The following is an 18779-nucleotide window of genomic DNA, read 5'->3' as shown; positions in this document are numbered from 1 at the left end:
ATTAAAGGGGTCATCGGATGCCCATTTTCCACAAGTTGGTATGATTCTTTAGGGTCTTCATGTAAAGTCTGTAACATATTTTGGTTAAAATTCCTCAATGATTGTGTAAACCTACTAAAACAACACCATTTTTACCTCCTCAAAAACAGCTCTGTTCACAGCGACCCGTTTCGGTGCATGTCTCTTTAAATGATAATGAGATGCATGTCTCTTTAAATGATAATGAGGTGCATGTCTCTTTAAATGATAATGAGCAACTGCTCACCCAATATGACATCCTACTGCTCAGGAAATCCATTTCCTTGATTATTGAGAGTGTTTAGCATACCTGTCAACCCTCCCGGGATTCTCCCGTATTTTACCTTGCTATCCCGCTGTTATTATTTCTCCCGTATTTCTCCCGTATTTTGAATCTTTCTATAAAAAAAAAAAAAAAAATATCCCAGCAGGCGCAAACCAGTTAAGCGTAAATCCCGCCCTCAGCTAATTTCACTGGTTAAGGTTACAATGACGGGTAGGTTTAGGGATCAGTGTTTGGTGTAGGCAATCAGTACTGTGATTCACATGACCAATAACATCTTTAGAATCGGCTGAAGCAGTCTGGGGGGAAAACTGCCCTTATTTTCAAATCCCAATGTTGACAGGTATGGTTTAGGCTTTTTGAGTGAATGGATTATTTCCACTGTATGGTGGTTGTGTCCACACACTGCAAAGACACATTTATATGCAAACACCATATAAAAGTGAATTTTGCATCTGATGAGCCCTTTAAAACATGTTTTTCAGAAACTCACCTTGCATGTCACTGGCGAAACAGTACACGTCAAACAATTCCGAAGGGTCCCGTTTCCCATAATTCCTCACGCCACGAGAAAACTCAGTGTGTCCAAAGCAACCGAGCTCCGGTGTCTGTACGGGATACCTGTGAAGAGGAGTGTGAGATCAGACGAAATCCAGACGAATCCGTATGTAAATATATACATATTTCTTCATTTATTCATTCTTATATAGCACAGTTTAATGCAACACGAGTTCATACATAATGCTAAACACACAAAGAAGCACATAAACCAGACACAGATGCACTTGAAACCCCCTCATGAGTGTTCTCACATAGCGTGTGATTTTAGCCTAAATTTGAAAGCAATTATAGATTTGGCGGATCTAACAGAGTTTTGGACCCACTCGTTTATCAGCAGACTTTAAAGCTGCTTTTAATATTGTTAAAAGCGCAGTATAAATGAAGGTGACTGGACATGCATGAGATGTAACTCTGGTTCACTGGTGTTGCTGACCTGACGCTCTGGTCTTTGAGCCAGCCGGCCTCACAGTTGTTCATACTGGAGTGAAACGCGGCCCACAACTGCTTAACCGAGGCGATCTGAGCCGAATTATCCTCGCACGCTCGCACGGCCTCCGCGTACGACAGGGAATATCCATCCGCAGGAGAACGGTAGTGAAACACCACACCTGAGAACACACACACACACAGTTCATTAGCTGAGAACGCTTTCTGTGGACCAGCACAGGTAAAGCTCTCGGGACAGTGGATGCTGTTGGCCAGTATTAGTGTTTCTTTAATAATCTGCATGTTTCTTATACCTGATTTTATTTTAAAAAGCAGTCAAAACCGTTCAGATTTGATCATTTTGGCTGTGATATCAAGTCAAGATACATGAGATTTATTGTCTTTCAAAGAGACATATGAAGGAACACGATGTTACATATATAAACATATATGTATGTATATATGTCAAATTGATTAATTGCATAAAAGTTTGTTTATATAACATACTGTATGTGTGTGTGTACATATATACTGTATATATAATATATGTATGTGTGTGTGTGTGTGTATATTGTTATTTCTGTGTTAGCCTACAATATTTCTGATTATCACAGAAGAACTGGGATGAAAGTTTATAGTTCGTATATAAACACTGATGTCTACGATAGTGATCAAAATAGAGTAAATCACCTTTTGAAAGTAACTTTCAAATAAAGATTGTATCGTTACATCGTTACACCAGTAGGTGGCGACAAGTGACTGTTAAACATGTATTTGTCATTGAATCATTCATTTAAAGGGATATTTCACCGCTGGAAAGATGAATGTGTATTTAAATTGGGTCATTTATGTAGTAGAAATGTGAAATTATTTTAGAAGTTGGTGTCTCTTCTAGACTGAGAAAAGCCAGAAAATGTATGTTTGGCTCATGTGGATGAAAGACTACAACTCCCAGAATGCACTTGCTTCGCTGGCCTACGAGGACACTCCCGAGCCACGCCCACCGGTTACAGAGGGCAGTATCGGGAGAAATGATACAGCTAGGCTACTAGTCGACTGGAAACTGAAAACACGGTGTTTTATCGTGAGATCCCCCTATGGGCGGGTTGAAGACATGCGGAACAGCTCCTCCTACTGGCTGGAGTCTCTCGCCTCTGGACAAAAGAGCCTCAGATGGCGATAAATGAAGATTTTTGCGTCATCAGAGGTTTTTTTCCAGACACACAATACAGAAATCTCTCGTCTCAGGGGGACATGAGGGAGGGAAGCACGGCCACTCGAGAATACTACCGGGTTTCTACTGATACAAAGCTGAATGCTAATCGGTGAAGTATCCCTTTAAGAGATTCGTTCAAAAAGCACTGATTCATCCAGTAATGAATCAAGTGAAGGATTTATAAGTGAGTCATTGAATCATTCATTCAACCCAGTTTTTTTTTTTATAACTCATTTAGATTAATTATACATTTTAAATAGACTGCAGCAATTAACATTCTGTCAGAACCTCTAGTAAATTACGTTGTTTTGTTTAGTTGTCTAAAGTAATTGTCCATCAAAACTACGTCAGTTTCTGCTAAATCTGTCAACTCCGACCACCCGAAAATCTGCAGACTTTTGCCAACTATTGTTGACTTGCAAAAATCATGTAGTTTATTCCAACCTTTAGAGTCATTGTCCGTTAAATCAGTAACATTACCGAATATCATTGTCTTTTACAGCTGTACATTATATATGTAGAACATTTCAGATGATTTATCTGCAGTTGTAATTGTAATTTCCCTCGTTAAGCGTCACCTGTTCTCCTCGTGATCGCATTTGCAGCTCAGGTAATCAATCAGATCGTTCTAATTAAAGACTTATTATGGCCAATTAACCAGCTAATTAGATCCTCTGATGAAAATGAAAAAAAAAAGCTGAGCTAAAGTTAGACGGGAAATTAGGGAAATTAGGGAAAAACCTCAAATGAGTGTGATATCGACAGTCTGAATCGATGTAATGAGGGGGTAATTAATTCACAGCAGACTCTGAGAATCGTTAAAGAGCCGGCCGGCAGATTTCCAGAATCTTTATCAGAAAACTGATGTTCTGGTTTAAGATGAGGTCACGTTTTACTTTAGCCTTGCCTAACGACTTTCATAACGAGCTTGACTCAGCTGGATTTGATTTACAGACAAATATATGAAGCTTTCATTTTCTTTCACTGAGCACCTTACATTATTACTGTAATGCTTTTCTGTACAACTAATTTAAAACAATGTCCATTGTGAAAAGTGCCATGTAAATAACATTATAAAAATGACAATATTTTATAAATATGATAAAAATTATTTTTGAAAACACCTAAATGTTATGCATTTATAAAATTAGTATTTTTTATCACTTTTATAATTTATATAAATCATAAAAAAAAAAAAAATTATAGATTCAAACTGTTCATTTCTAGCCCTTGTTCACAAATTCTGGAAAGCTGATTTGAAACAAGGTCTATATTGCAAAAAGTGCTATTTAAATAAGATATTAAAAAATATATAATATTTGATAAATATTATTTAAAAAAATTAAAACACCAAAATGTTATATATTTTTTTTAATACAAATTTAATTTTAAATTATATATATATATATATAAAAATAAAAAAATATATACATTCTAGCCCTTGTTCACAAATTAAGGTAGAATTATTTATATACTATTAGAGTATTTATTAATATTTTGAATGAGCTTTTATTTTTATATTTTCAGTTCATTTCCATTTTTGTGATTTTTTGTTTGTTATTATCATTTTTAGTATTTTTTTATATTTCTATTTAGCTTACATTTATATTTGTTTCAGTTTTATTTCTAATAATTAAACTTTTTCATCTAATATTTACATTTTAGTTTATTTCAGCTTTATTTCAGTTATACTATATAACTGTTATACTATATAACTTTATTTCAGTTATACTATATAACTACTATATAACAGTTATACTTTATTTCAGTTATACTATGAAATTATACTAATTCCAATCATATTTTATCCTGTGTGTAATGCTATAAAATATGGGTAACACTTTACAATAAGATTCATTAGTTAACATTAGTCAACTACCTTAATTAACATGAACGAAGAATGAACAATACTTCAGCATTTATTAATCTCAGTTAATATTAATTTGAGCATTTACTAATACATTGATCAAATCAAAGGTTGTGCTTGTTAACATTAGTTAATGCACTGTGAACTAACATGAACAAACAGCTGGATTTTGATTAACTAATATTAACAAAGATTAATAAATACTGTAACAAATGTATTGCTCATTGTTAGTTAGACCTGTGATCTCCAGGTTGACTGTGTCCTGCTCGTAACTGTCTCCCAGAGCGACGTGGCATCGGAAAGTCCCGGAGTCATTGGAGCGGAGCTGATCGAGCGCCAGCGACGCGTTCAGGTGGTTGTCGGAGTATCCGGGCAGACTGACCCGACCCGCGTACGCCTGGTGAACCCGGACCACCCCGTCCCGGGCCGACAGCACCGTCCTCTCCTGGGCTCCTGAGCCGCGGGTCCAGTGGATGTAGGGGCCGTGTCCCGGGACGAGGGCTGGCGTCAGGGTGAACACACACGGGAGGAGCGCGGACTCTGCCAGCGGGCGGCGTAAGGGAGGATGGGTCACTCTCCGGACGGTCACCAGAGTCTCGGCTTCAGTCACGCCTGCCGGAGAGGAGAAACACATCAACAGGTTTAAGCGCTTCGGAAAAATGTTACTTTTTTTTTCATCCGAATGGTCTGAAACTTGGTAAAGGTTTTGGCACTTGCTGTGTGAACCCCAAAAAATTAATTAAATAAATAAATAAATCATGGACATGATTGGAAGAGGTTAAATGGTCCTGAAAACATTGCACATTTTTCATAACAATAAACGGAAAATTTCTGTAACTTTTTTTTGTTCACTTTTTAAAACTTTTTTCACTTCATCAATAATTTGCCAAGTGTTTAAAAAGAGATCAAACTGTAAGAGATCAAACTTTAGAGTCTGTCGCTCTAAAGCATTCAAGATTTACCACAGTTTAAGTTGGAAATTTAATTTAATTTAATAAATAGGTTGATGTAGAAAGAAATCAACAGGTTTAACCCTCTGGTGCTCTTCGGAAAAATTGTACATTTGTTAAAGGTTTTGGCACTTGCTGTGTGAACCCCCCCGTGAATAAAAGTGAATAAATGGATTATAAAAACAGCGTAAATATAATTTAGTGCCATAAAATCCCTTAAAAATACAAAATATTAAATAAAAAACATTATCAAACTAAAATATTGTAAATTAATTGCATAAAAAAATAAATAAAAAAAAATCGGTCATTTTTGACCGACACGTAAAGAGCACCAGAGGGTTCATTTAAAGCTGAAATCTGCAATGTTTACTGAGTTTAAATCATTTGTGGTGTCTTAGGCTAATAGAGGTTGTGTGTGTGACGTCACCATCGGCCGGAGTGACTGCGGTTACACACACCGAGTGACCACATTGGTTTTCAGCGCGAAAAACACACAAAACACATCTAAAACGGGGAAGAGCTTTGAAATTGTCTGTACAACAGCTGAAAGCTTCAGATCAGAAGCAAATGAATGGCTGTAATTCACAGAAACATCAGATCAGACACAGAAATGTGGATTTGCAGTTTCATTGTGTCTCAATAAGCTGAATTTAGGGGTGAAATCATTCCCTATATGTTGTATTGTTGTATATTGTATTGACGACTCCTCAATTAAATATTTACCATCGTATATTCTGCATAATTGGATGTTTTTAAATAAGCACTGACAAAAAAAAAAACGATATGATGATATAGTTTTTAAGTTAACGATAATAACCCTGATTTAACAATAACTAATAACCTGTGCAGTCCAGATTATTTCAGATGAGAAGAAAAGTATAGTTTCAGAGGTGGAGAAAGTTATTATATTTTGATGAAAGATTATGAAGACAGATATTTCTACTTTGGAAATACATGCACTGATGAATCATTCACAAGAGCGTCAGTGTGATTCAAGGAAGCAAATATGGACATTTTTATTTTACATCAAGACAAATTTAGATTTCAGAAGAAAAGTCCAGTTTACTGTTCCTCGGGGTATTACAGCAAAAGCCTCTGTACCGTCCTCAAGAGTCAAACACAGAAAACACATAAATAATGTTTTCTTCACTTCTCCATCTCAACACACTTCATTAAAACAGACACAAACTCTCCAAACACTTCAGAGGTTGAGTGGAAAAACACAAAGACACTTTGTGAAGCTTCGCCTCTCAAACTGACACTGAAGTGATTTTGTTCTTTCATAAGAAAGGAAGGAATATCTGCAGCTGAACTCATTATATTCTCTCTGTCACGGACTTTGAGAGATGCTCTTATTAACTGGATCTCAGTCTGATGTGTGTTGATGTGCGTCTGAAGGTATTTAAGTACCTGTTTCCATTCCGGTCCCAGTAGATACAGTCTTAAAGTGCCCCTATGATGCTAGTTTAATAAGTTCCTAATGTTGTTTTGGAGTCTCCAATGGGTTAACACGCATCCAAGATCAAAATCACTTTAATGTTCTTCATAATCTCCACTGCACATCAGCTCTTCTCTCTCAGCGTCTGAAACGGTTCGTTTGAAGATTCAGTCTCTCTAAACCCCGCCTTTCTGAGAGCTGCTCTGCTCTGATTGGTCAGACGGCCCAGTCTGCTGTGATTGGTCGAAACCAAACGCTCATTATCATATCTGAATCTCAGCTCTTGATACTCAGTGATACGAACAGTAACGATGGCGTGAGTTTTACCGGATCAATCTCATCAAAGTGGATTTGCTTTGTCAGCAGAAAACAGCGTCTTCTCCACATGAACAACACCAACTCTTCCAGTCTCAGATACACTACAGTGTTTGAGGGCGGAGCTAAGAGACGCTGTTCAGCCAATCAAGACCTGAGGCTGGAATTATGCAAATTAGTTCCAAGTGGGACTGAATTACTGACGACTCGTTTCAGTTCAGAATCACTTCTTTCCATTTATCTGCACTTTGATCTGTGAAACTCTGCAGAACTTTTACATTCACAAACAGCTTTATTACACACTGCATGAAAGGGAATATCTGAGAAAGCATAATAGGGGCACTTTAATAGAGATGAAATACATATAATGCACTGTAAATATACAGTACAAACACAGTCAAGCCTTTGTTGTCTAAAAGCTAAATGCATAAATGCAAAATGTACACATGTAAAAGAATCCTGCAGAACTTCAGACTAAAATGAAGAGAAGAGAGAAAGATCCACTGTCGTTTTAAACATGCAACATCATTATTCAGTCAATTACTGCCAAATCTTTGTAAATACTCCAGGTTATTTATAACTATGAAGAGCGGTTGTCATGTTTTCCGTCTCCACAGACAATCATTTCAACCACTTTCATTCCTAGCCTGTAGAAACACTGAAACTGTGTTTACAGTAATTTGACTGTAAAGTGGGTTTCAAATCTGAAGCTGGTATTATAGTTTATTTTTTAGGAGTTAAAGATGTACACACTGCCCTTTAAAAAGACTCGGGTCAGTTAGAAATGAATACTTTTATAGTTTCAAGTTCAACAATAAAAATACAATATAATGTACAAAAATATGAAGCTGTTTTCAACATTGATAATAATCATCAAATCATCATATTAGAGTGATTTGTGAAGGATCATGTGACACTGAAGACTGGAGTAATGATGCTGAAAATTCAGCTTTGATCACAGGAATAAATTACACTTTAAAATATATTCACATAGAAAACTGCTATTTTAAATTGTAATAATATTTCACAATATTGCTGATTTTACTGTATTTTTGGTCAAATAAATGCAGCCTTGGCGAGCGGAAGCGACTTCATTAATCAGCATTAAGTAAATCTCACTGACCTCAACATTGTGAACACTAGTGTGTGTGACTTGACTGAAGTTGGTAAGCGAGTTGTTTTACACTAATGTGCAAGTGTTATACTGTCAAAACTCTGTGATAGCTGCATATCTGAAACATTTATTAGCGGCGAACTGCTGGCGGTGAAGTGCATTACTGTAAACACATTTCCCATTGGTTTTTACACACAGATGCTGTCCACAGATATGAAATGGTAATTAACCTGGAATATTGCTTTAAGTGATTAAGTAAGAAAAGGAAATCTAATCTCCCGAATCCAGTCCTCGCCAGCCTGAACAATCTGTAACGGTTAATGCACTGAAAATCAATTGCAGCTCCTTCATTCCATATGGATTTAGGGATGAGTGTATATCCCAGAGTTTGAATAATGATATAAGTGATGAAAGCTCAAATCTGCATTTAGATGGATTGGATTCACCCTCCGTGGGTTTGTCTTTCTGCAAAAACCAAGCAATTCTCCTAACTCATTAGCGTACGAGTGAATATCGCTAAAACACGTCTGATTCACCACGAAATTTATAAAAATCATAGAAAAATAAGCCTATTTCCTTCCTGAATTATCATTGCCATAATGTTTACGATCTTTTTTTTTTTGCAGTATTAGTGTCTTATCTTATTACAAAATTGTTTTTATTTACATGAGTATAAATTAAAGGCAAGAAAACAAATACTTACAAAGATGTAAATGCCATTTAAATATATACATTTTATTATATCTGCATCATTGTATTATTAATTAAATGTAATTGCATATTTGATTGAATATTATAATTTATTGCATTTGATTGCATAATAAAAGTACATTTTTAAATTAATTTCAGAATAATCATCAATTTTTATAAATCAATTTTAAATTATATATTTTTTGTTTTATTAGTAATATGTCATATATTAGTATATTAGACATGACATTTTTTAATTAGTAAAATAAGTAAATTGAAGGCATACAACCTTAGTCTATAACCATTTAGATAATTTAATCATTATCTTTATTACATTAAGAATTACTTTAAGAATTTGAGTGAAAATGTAAAAATATAAAAACGCACATATACAGTATATACAGTATATGTGTGTTTTTATATTTTGGGGTGAAAGAAGAGCTGGACATGCAAGTTTCACCCATATATCAAACATGAGAATACAGCCCATAATCACATTTACACACTTCCAAAAATCAATCTCGCCAGTGGCTTTATAAATAAGATTCCATCAGACACAGTAGCTGACACACACACACACACACACACACACTCCCAGAGGGGGGTTACAGATTAATGCATTAACTGAATAACCTTTGCCAGCTCCACACACAAATAAACACAGCAGCACCTGCAGTAGTTTACACCTCTCAGCCCTCATCAGCCGTAACCATGGCAACCGCTGCTCGGTAACCAGGAGCGACGAGAGGACGGCGCTCGCTCGGCTCGATACGCTAAATCTGATTCATTCGCCAGCCGTCCAAACATGCAGCTGTAACGACACAAAGCTCTGCTGATCCGCCGCACACCTCGACTGATCCTGAGAACACTCATTCTGGACAAAACCATGTCCATCAAACACTCGCACTAAAAACTCTTACAAGCTGAAATAAAAGAGAAATATTACATGAAAAACTTGCCTTGCCAACTAACTGAAGTAAAGGCATCAAATTACATAAAAAAAAGTGACTAAAACTGAAATAAATATAAATGAAAGCTAAATAAAAATATTAAAAACCAAATCATGCACATAAAAATGACTGAAACTTATACTAAAATTAAAAGTACTACAATAGTATTACAGTTAAACAGAAATATATATTTTTTTAAATAAAGAAAAGAAAAAGCATTTAACAAAATGACTAAACCTAAAATTAAAATGAAAACTGAAAATATAAAAATAAAAGGTAATTCCAAATATGAATATATTCTATGATAGCGTTAAAGCTGAATATAAATATGTTGAATAAAAATGACAAAAGCACATACTGTAACAAAATGACTAAAACTTAAACTAAAATTACAATGAAAACTGAAAATATAAAAAAGGTACATCCAAATATTGATAAATACTATAATAGTATATAAAATATATCCGAGCTTTATAATGAGTTTTAAAAAGCTCATCCATTCATCATAAAAGTAATCCATACGACTCCAGTGGGTTAATAAAGGCCTTCTGAAGCAAAGCCATGCGTTTCTGTCAGGAAAATATCCATATTTTTAGCTTTATAAACTATAATCACTGGCATCCGGTAACAGATGTTGTATTATATTAAATATTATATTAATATTTAATATAACTCTGATTGTGTTCGGCTGGAAGAGGAAGTCATATACACCTAGTATGGCTTGAGGGCGAGTAAATTATGGGATCATTATCATTTTTTATTTCAGCTGCCAAGCAATATTTGCCTATTCTGTGCATTTTTACACTTATTTTGAAACGTTTTTTGCGTGTTCATTTTATCGCATAGGTTTATCGCTTTAAGTCAGCAGTTTTTACATTAACTCGCAGCCTAACACTCTTAGTAAATAGCAGCAAGCTCCTCTCGTATATCCTGAGGTCCGATCTGAAGAGGGCCGGTCTGAATTCACAGGCTCGTAAATCGCCCTGGCAGGAGGGAGTGATTTCCCATCATCCTTCAGAACGGCCACCCATCGCTAAAGAGCCTAGTGAAACTGAAGCTGCCAGTGAAAACATTTGGCCTATGAAGCATTTTGTGTTCGCACACACACACACACAAACACATACACACACTGATCCGGATAAACGGTAGGGGGTTTTGGCTGAGGTGACGGGTGGGTATATATATATAAAAAAAAAATTCAGCATGAGCACAAAGAATCAGCGCAACAGTGTTTGTGTGTGCTGTTAAAAACCAGTCACATGCCTTCATCAGCAATATAGGCATCACATGCGTATGAATTTAAAGTCCCCCTGTGGTGAAAATCCAGCTTTTAATGTTGTTTATGTGTCTATGTGGTGTTTTTAATACGCTTTAAGTCAAATCATGTGTAAATTCATAAGTCGACACCATTGCTGAGTATTTCCTCCTTTAAACTGCAGTGAACCAAAGACAGTCTCAAAAACACGCTTTGAAATCGCTGGTGTTTCTGACGTCACAAACTACCTTGTAACCAATCAGATCAACGTGTGATCGTCAACCAGTGGATCTCTGAGCTGAGTGAGTGAGTGGAGGCGGGGCTCATTTGCATATTCATAGAACCGCGCATACGCGGCAAAAATGAGGCAAGGGTGTCGAGTTACAGTCAAGATATAAAAAGGCATAACGATTTTTTTTTTTTAAGGAAAAAATATTAAAATGTGTCATTTTAGTGATCAAAGATGAGTATTAAGGGATAAAATGATTGACTACGGGGGGACTTTAAGGATTTTTTTTTTTGTATATGTACGCGTTTTCAAACGTGTTTCCAATTGTGGTACAGGGTTATTATTGTTCACTAAAACTAAAAACATTTCGGTAACACTTTGTTTTTGGGTTCAATTCTCGCTATTAGCTATAGTTGCTTATTAGCATGCAAATTACTAGGGTATTGGCTGTTTATTAGTACTTATAAAGCACATATTAATGCCTTATTCTGCATGAACATATTCTACATCCCTTAATCCTACACAATACCTAAACTCAAACCTTACAAAAACTACCGTACTAACTATTAATAAGCAGTAAATTAGGAGTTTATTGAGGCAGAAGTCACAGTTATTAGTGAATATGTGTTCCCCATACTAAAGTGTTAGTTACCAACAGTTTAGTATGACTAAAATTATAAGTTTTTATTGACCACAACTAGACCAAAATACCCAGACTTAATCAACTAAAACTTGACTAAAAACAGGACAAGTTTGACAGGATATGACAAAACTAACAAGGGCATTTGACACAGGACCGAGACTAAGACTGCACAAAAGTAACACTAGATCGTGGTTTAAATTATCAGATCATAAAACTTTTTGAAACACCTCTATGCAGTGTTGAACACTCAATGTTAATCTCAGCAGATAACGGGGTCTTCAAGAGATATTTTAGCCAAAATTATCATTCTGTCATCATTTACACTTCCTCATGTCGTTCCAAACCTGTATGGCTTTCTTCTTCGCAACGTATAAAAAAAGTAGGGATGCGCGTTATATCGGCCACCATATCGGTATCAACCGATATATGTTAATGTTTACATGAATTATATAAATATTATAGAATACAAATTGTATATAAAAATTTGGATTTAGATTTATCGGACAATATATTAATTATCGGCATTCAAATATAAAGAATTATCGGTATCGGTATCAGCCGATATATGTTAATGTTTATATGAATTATATAAATATTATATAATATAAATTATATATAAAAATTTGGATTTAGATTTATCGGACAATATATTAATCATCGGCATTCAAATATAAAGAATTATCGGTTATCGGTATCAGCCGATATATGTTAATGTTTATATAAGTTATATAAATATAATATAATATAATATAAATTAAATATAAAAATTTGGATTTAGATTCATCTGACAATATATCGGTTATCAGCTTTCAAATATAAAGCATTATCGGTATCGGTATCAGCCGATATATGTTAATGTTTATATGAATTATATAAATGTTATATAATATAAATTATATATAAAAATTTGGATTTAGATTTATCGGACAATATATTAATTATCGGCATTAAAATATAAAGAATTATCGGTTATCGGTATCAGCCGATATATGTTAATGTTTATGTGGATTATATAAATGTTATATAATATAAATTATATATAAAAATTTGGATTTAGATTTATCGGACAATATATTAATTATTGGCATTAAAATATAAAGAATAATCGGTTATCGGTATCAGCCGATATATGTTAAAGTTTATATAAATTATATAAATATTATAGAATATAATATAAATTAAATATAAAAATTTGGATTTAGATTCATCGGACAATATATCGGTTATCGGCTTTCAAATATAAAGCATTATCGGTTATCGGTATTGGTTACATGGCGTCAACATCATCTGTTGACACCATGTCATGTTGTTTTTGAATGCGAGAGCATGTCCTGTGTGAGCGGCCCATTACTTGTGTGTGGCCCTATTTTGTCTTGAATGTTTATGAGAGAGAAAGAGTGACCCAGAACTCACCACAGCCCGCTGAAAACACCAGCAGAACCGACAGAACCTGCAGCCCACCAGCGCTCACACGCAACATCCTGAGATATAGAGGAAACAAACACACAGAAGAGGACAGTGAGAATTATAAAAACAACACTGGCTGCGTCTCAATTCCCACAGATAAAGCATGTACTTCACTGACAATGGGAAAGTAAACACTTTTGAGTGTGTACTAAAACAGTACAGCATCGGGGCATAAAACCTTGGCTGAATCCGAAATCGCACACTTCCCTACTATATAGTAGGCGAAAAACAGTATGTGACAAAAGAAGTATGTCCGAATTCACATAAAAGTGTAGGCAAATAGTACCTACTACTTCCGGAAGTGTTTCTGAAGTGTGCATACGATGGATATACCCCTTACTATGCCTTTACTATCCCATGAGGCCACGGGAGAGGATTTATGAATGACAGGGAAGCGCTGGTAGGTCACATGATAGATGTAGTACATCCGGATTATATTCTTACTACACACATTCATACTATATAGAAAATATTTTTTTTAGTGGTTGTGAAGTAAATACTTCTTCAAAATAAGTACCTACTCAGGAGAGTATGCGATTTCGGACACAGCCCTTGTCTTGCATACTAGTTCACTGTGTTGGAAACATCAATTTTGACTATGGTTAACATGAAATGTTTGATTTTGTCTTTTAAAATGTCCCTTAACACACAAATAACAATACTTAAATACACTAAATGTGCTGACAATCAAACAAACCCTGACCTTTCCTTCACGCACACTCACACACACACACAGCATGCGGATGGGAAATGACAAACAGAGGTTTATTAGACAGACTGTGTGTCCTTTATAAAGGAGATGAGAATATGAATATTAATGCCGTGGCAGGGTGCTGGTAAGGAACGTTTCTTTTTTGTAATCCAGCACTAGCCACCCGTCAGACACACCAACAAAACACTCTCAGAATAGTAATAAGCCGCTTCATCCTTTCATTGTTTTACTGAACTTCTCCTCTCTCCCTCTCTCTCTCTCTCTGTGGGTGGTCTGTCTTTTAGTATCCTTCACGCCGTCTCTAATCCTGCTCAGACAGGAAATGTCTGGCTTCTGTAAAATTGCTTTGTAGCCCTTCTCTCTTAAGTGTAATGAAACACGGATACAAATTTAATACTTGTCTCCCACACTGCAGCACAACCCAGCTACAGCCTAGTAGCTACAAAGAACACCACAGTAAATGCTTAGCAACGCCCTAACAACCACTCAGAACACCCAAATAACCACCTAACACTGTCAAGTTCCTATCATCTCCCTAGCAACCAACTATAACATCCCATCAACCACCCAGCAAATGCCCTAACGACCTACAACCCTGCTTAGCAACACCCTAGAGACCACCCAGAACCCCTAATAATCACCCAGCAAGGCAGTAGTAACCACCCAGAATCCCCTAGTAACTGCTAATCAACACCTTAGAGACCACCTAAAACCCTCAATAACCACTTAGCAATACTCTAATAACCCCAGAACACCCTAGTACCCTAGCAACCAACCAGAACCCCTAACAATCTCATAGCAATGCCCTAATAACCACCCAACACCCCTAGTAACTTAGCAACGCCCTAGTGACCACTTAGAAACCCCCAAACAATCCCCTAGCAATGCCCTAGTAACCACCCAGAATGCCCTGGTAACTAAGCAACTCCCTAGCAAACATCCAAAACTCCCTAACAACCACCTAGCATTGTCATAGTAACCACCTAGAACATAGTAACTGCTAAGCAACATCCTAAAAACACCATAACCACCTAAAAATACCCTAGTAACTATCCAGTACTACCTAGTAACTAAGCAACACCCTAGCTACCAAACAGAACCCCTAGCAATACCCAAGTAACTATCCAGTACCACCTAGTAACTTAGCAACACCCTAGCTACCACCATCTAGAAATTCCCTAGTAACTATCCTGAACCCCCTAGTAACTTAGCAAGACCCCAGCGACCACCCAGAACACCCTAGTAACTGCTAAGTAACACCCTAGCGACCAACCAGAACCCCATAACAACCACCTAGCAATGCCCTAGTAACCACCCAGAACACCCTGGTAACTGCTAAGCAACACCCTAGCGACAACCACCTAGAAATGCCCTAGTGACCACCCAGAACACCCTAGTAACTGCTAAACAAAATCCTAGCGACCAACCAGAACCCCATAACAACCACCTAGCAATGCCCTAGTGACCACCCAGAACACCCTAGTTCCTGCTAAGCAACACCCTAGTTACCAACCAGAACCCCATAACAACTACCTAGCAATGCCCTAATGACCACCTAGAACCCTCTAGTAGCTTCTTATAAACAACCCTAGCGACCACCCAGAACACCCTAGTAACTGCTTAGCAACACCCTAGCGACCACCCAAAACACCCAAGCCAATGAATTATCTAAGGAAAGCTGTCTGGATCATGGAGTTGTAACGACTGAGCATGAGGAGGCCTCAGCAGGTTCACGAGTGTGTGTGAATCTGGTGTCAGTGTGAAGTGGTCGCATGCGGCGAGGACTCACTCCCTGATCTCTCCCAGCTGGTACCAGCATCCCGACACTCTGCCAACAGCTCACACACACACACACACACACACACTCTGCCAACAGCACCTCCACTGGGAAACATGGAGAGAGAGAGGGCGAGAATATGTGCCAACTCATGCCTACAGAATCCACCCAGCATTTAAGAGCCAAACACAACCAGATAGAGAGAAAGACGCAAATAAAAGAGGGATTGAAGACTTATTTACAGGCATGGGAAGGTCGTGCACCAGCTCAGCTTGAGCATTGAAACGTCAGATGAGTTTCTGAGCGAGTGAACAGCTATTCTCTTGACTGTAAACTCAGACTCGCTGCAGCTCCAGGCGTTTAGCATTACAATCCCTGAAAGATTCAGCAGCGTTTTTGTCTGAGGTGATTTAGCTCGCATCGGTTAGCTGAGCTATTTACAGCGGTAACTAGAGACACAGCTGAGGCCGATTCAAGAGCGCGGCTTTAACCAATCAAAAACTAACTTCAGCTGGACAATAACTTTATTCTAGAGCTGCTGTAAAGACAAAACAATCTCTGTTACTTTAATTTCCTATTATCACTGTAAATCTGCTTTGAAACAATCTATGTTGTTAAATGCGCTGTATAAATGAAGGTGACTTGACTTGACTTGACCAATAATGATACTGGAACTGCAGCATTTATGATAAGCAAACGGCGAGCAGAACTGTGTGTTTATGGGACGTATCAAAGCGGGATAGTAGCCTGTAGTGTGTTTACTGACCGTTTCATGCACAAATACAGCAAAGACACGGGTTTCTTATCAGCCCGCCTGGAAATAAACTTGTGTTTACAAGGTTGATACGGCATGGAAGAACTAAACACTGGATTTCCAGCTTGAGTAGATGAAAAAATCTTTTGTGAGTGTGTGTGTGTGTGTGTGAGTCAGTGAGTGAGTGTGTGTGTGTGTGTTATTTCTCTTTCTATTTCTATCTCTTTTGATTTTAAGATACCTGAGCTGTGAAAAAGCAACATCTGAGCAAAAAAATGAAAAAAGATAACAACATCTGACTGACAGCTTGCAAAACAAGTTATATGTCAGACTTACAAAGATATCAGTGATATTTAGTTTGAAATGTCAGTTGAGTCACTTTATGTGATTATAAATGCAATGAGTGTTTTTCGTTTTGTTTTTTGAGCCGTCTTCATCTGCATCTTACGAAGAAGAACGGAAAGGAACTTTAAAAATGAGTCAGAGTGAATAAAATCAATATAATGTGACATTTTAAATAGAGAATAACAAACAAAAATCACTGTGACTTTTAGTTTTAACATTTATATTGCAACCTTCATGATCTAGAAAACGGTGGAAAGTGATATGAAAGTCATGCACATAAATACTTTGACGAAACAATGAATATATATTAAAAAAAATTACCTATATTGATGTAGGATTTACTTGAAATTTCACAAATAATTACAAAGAAATGTCAAGTAACACTGAGTTAAATGTGAATTTTGAAGTAGAAAGACTGAAATGGTATATTCTTGTAAAACGAACCCCATTAATCTTTGTTTTATTTACATCTACCATGGCAAGTCCCATTGCATTCATCTTTTCTTCATTGTCCTCCGGTCATTTGTGCAGTGAAACGGCTGTGCAATTATTTGTGATTCTTCCAAATTGGTCTATTATTGTGGAATCAAATATATCAGATAAACTCACCTTTAACTGACAAGTAATACAAAACTTTACACATGGATGGTTCTTCAGATGCAAATCTACAATAAGAGGCCAGCAAAGTAAATCAGGCAAGTGGTGTGTCGATGTAAGAAGTTTGTAACATGCAAATGTGAGTTAAAGAGGACCTGTTATACTTTCTTCCATGTTCATCATTGTTTAGTGTGTAATGTTGCTGAGTTCTTCTCTATATCAGTGTCAGTGTTTCTGAACTCCTGAAACGCCTCCATTGTAGTCTAGAGTTTCCTCCGGGAACGAACACGTCACAATATTCCTCATTTAAATAATTAATACGCAGAATAAAGGGGCGGGGCCTGGTTGAGTCAGTTAGTAGTGTGTTAAACTGGCGGTTATGGTAAGGGGCGGGACATTTCCCAAACACACTCGAAGCGCTCGACCAATCACAACACACTGATCCAGCCGACCAATCAGAGCACAGTGTGCTTTTCAGAAGGAGGAGCTTCATAGAGACAGGAACTAAACAGAGCGTTACTGACAGACTGGGAAGAGAGGAGCCGCAACAATGGAGAATATGGGCAAATATTTAACATTCAAGCAGGAAAACCTGTTCTAGTAGAGCCTGAAAACAACATCAAGACTTTGTAAAAGGGCATAAAAGGTCTTCTTCAAAGCTGAAAATGAAAAAAGGCCTTTAGTTAGTTTGAGTTTGAGCTCAGACGCGACTGACAGTTTCTCAAGTCCCTCACCATCATGAATCAAACACTGCTTTAACACAATCCAATGCTCAGACTAGTTAAACCCTCGTCAGCCAAAGCCTGAGCGTCTTTGTCAAGTGAATTTAAAGCCCACAGGCTTTGCATTTCTAATATTTGTGATGGATTCAGTGGCTCTTAATTCCACTTGGCATTTTCTGATTAAATCAGCTTCTGTTTTCCAGTCCTCCGCTTCTACATCCAAAACACCCACAGCTCAAACCCAGCGCCAGCGGCTCCCTCCCCGTGTGACTTCATCAAAGTGAGACGTGGCTGACAATGATGCGGTCAGGCGTCTGCGGCTGGTGTGTGTGAGTGTGTGTGTGTGTGTGTCAGCTGCAGTAATTGGCTGTTGCTGCTGCTTCTTGCTGTTGGTGTTTGGCTGGTTTTTCTGAGTCCAGACTCAGTGCCGGATGTCTGAAGGAATGAGGA

The 18779-nt window shown here is 37.0% G+C and overlaps 1 protein-coding gene across 1 annotated transcript in view; it reads right to left on the bottom strand.

Annotated features, from left to right (window-relative positions):
* The window catches only part of ncana (neurocan a), a 73565-nt gene that overhangs the window by 37085 nt on the left and 17701 nt on the right, over positions 1–18779 (bottom strand). The window contains exons 2-5 of the mRNA XM_084411883.1: positions 13369–13436; positions 4609–4983; positions 1296–1470; positions 795–922 (exon numbers count right to left, since the gene is read on the bottom strand). Of these exons, the coding sequence (XP_084268009.1) occupies positions 795–922; positions 1296–1470; positions 4609–4983; positions 13369–13435 (745 nt within the window). The 5' untranslated portion in view covers position 13436. The remainder of the gene's footprint in view (positions 1–794; positions 923–1295; positions 1471–4608; positions 4984–13368; positions 13437–18779) is intronic.

This window comes from Rutilus rutilus (genome assembly GCF_951802725.1).
Source record: "Rutilus rutilus genome assembly, chromosome: 6".
Classification (NCBI taxonomy): domain Eukaryota; kingdom Metazoa; phylum Chordata; class Actinopteri; order Cypriniformes; family Leuciscidae; genus Rutilus; species Rutilus rutilus.
The sequence above is the reverse complement of the archived record's forward strand: the minus strand, read 5'-3'. Positions and strand labels throughout refer to the sequence as shown.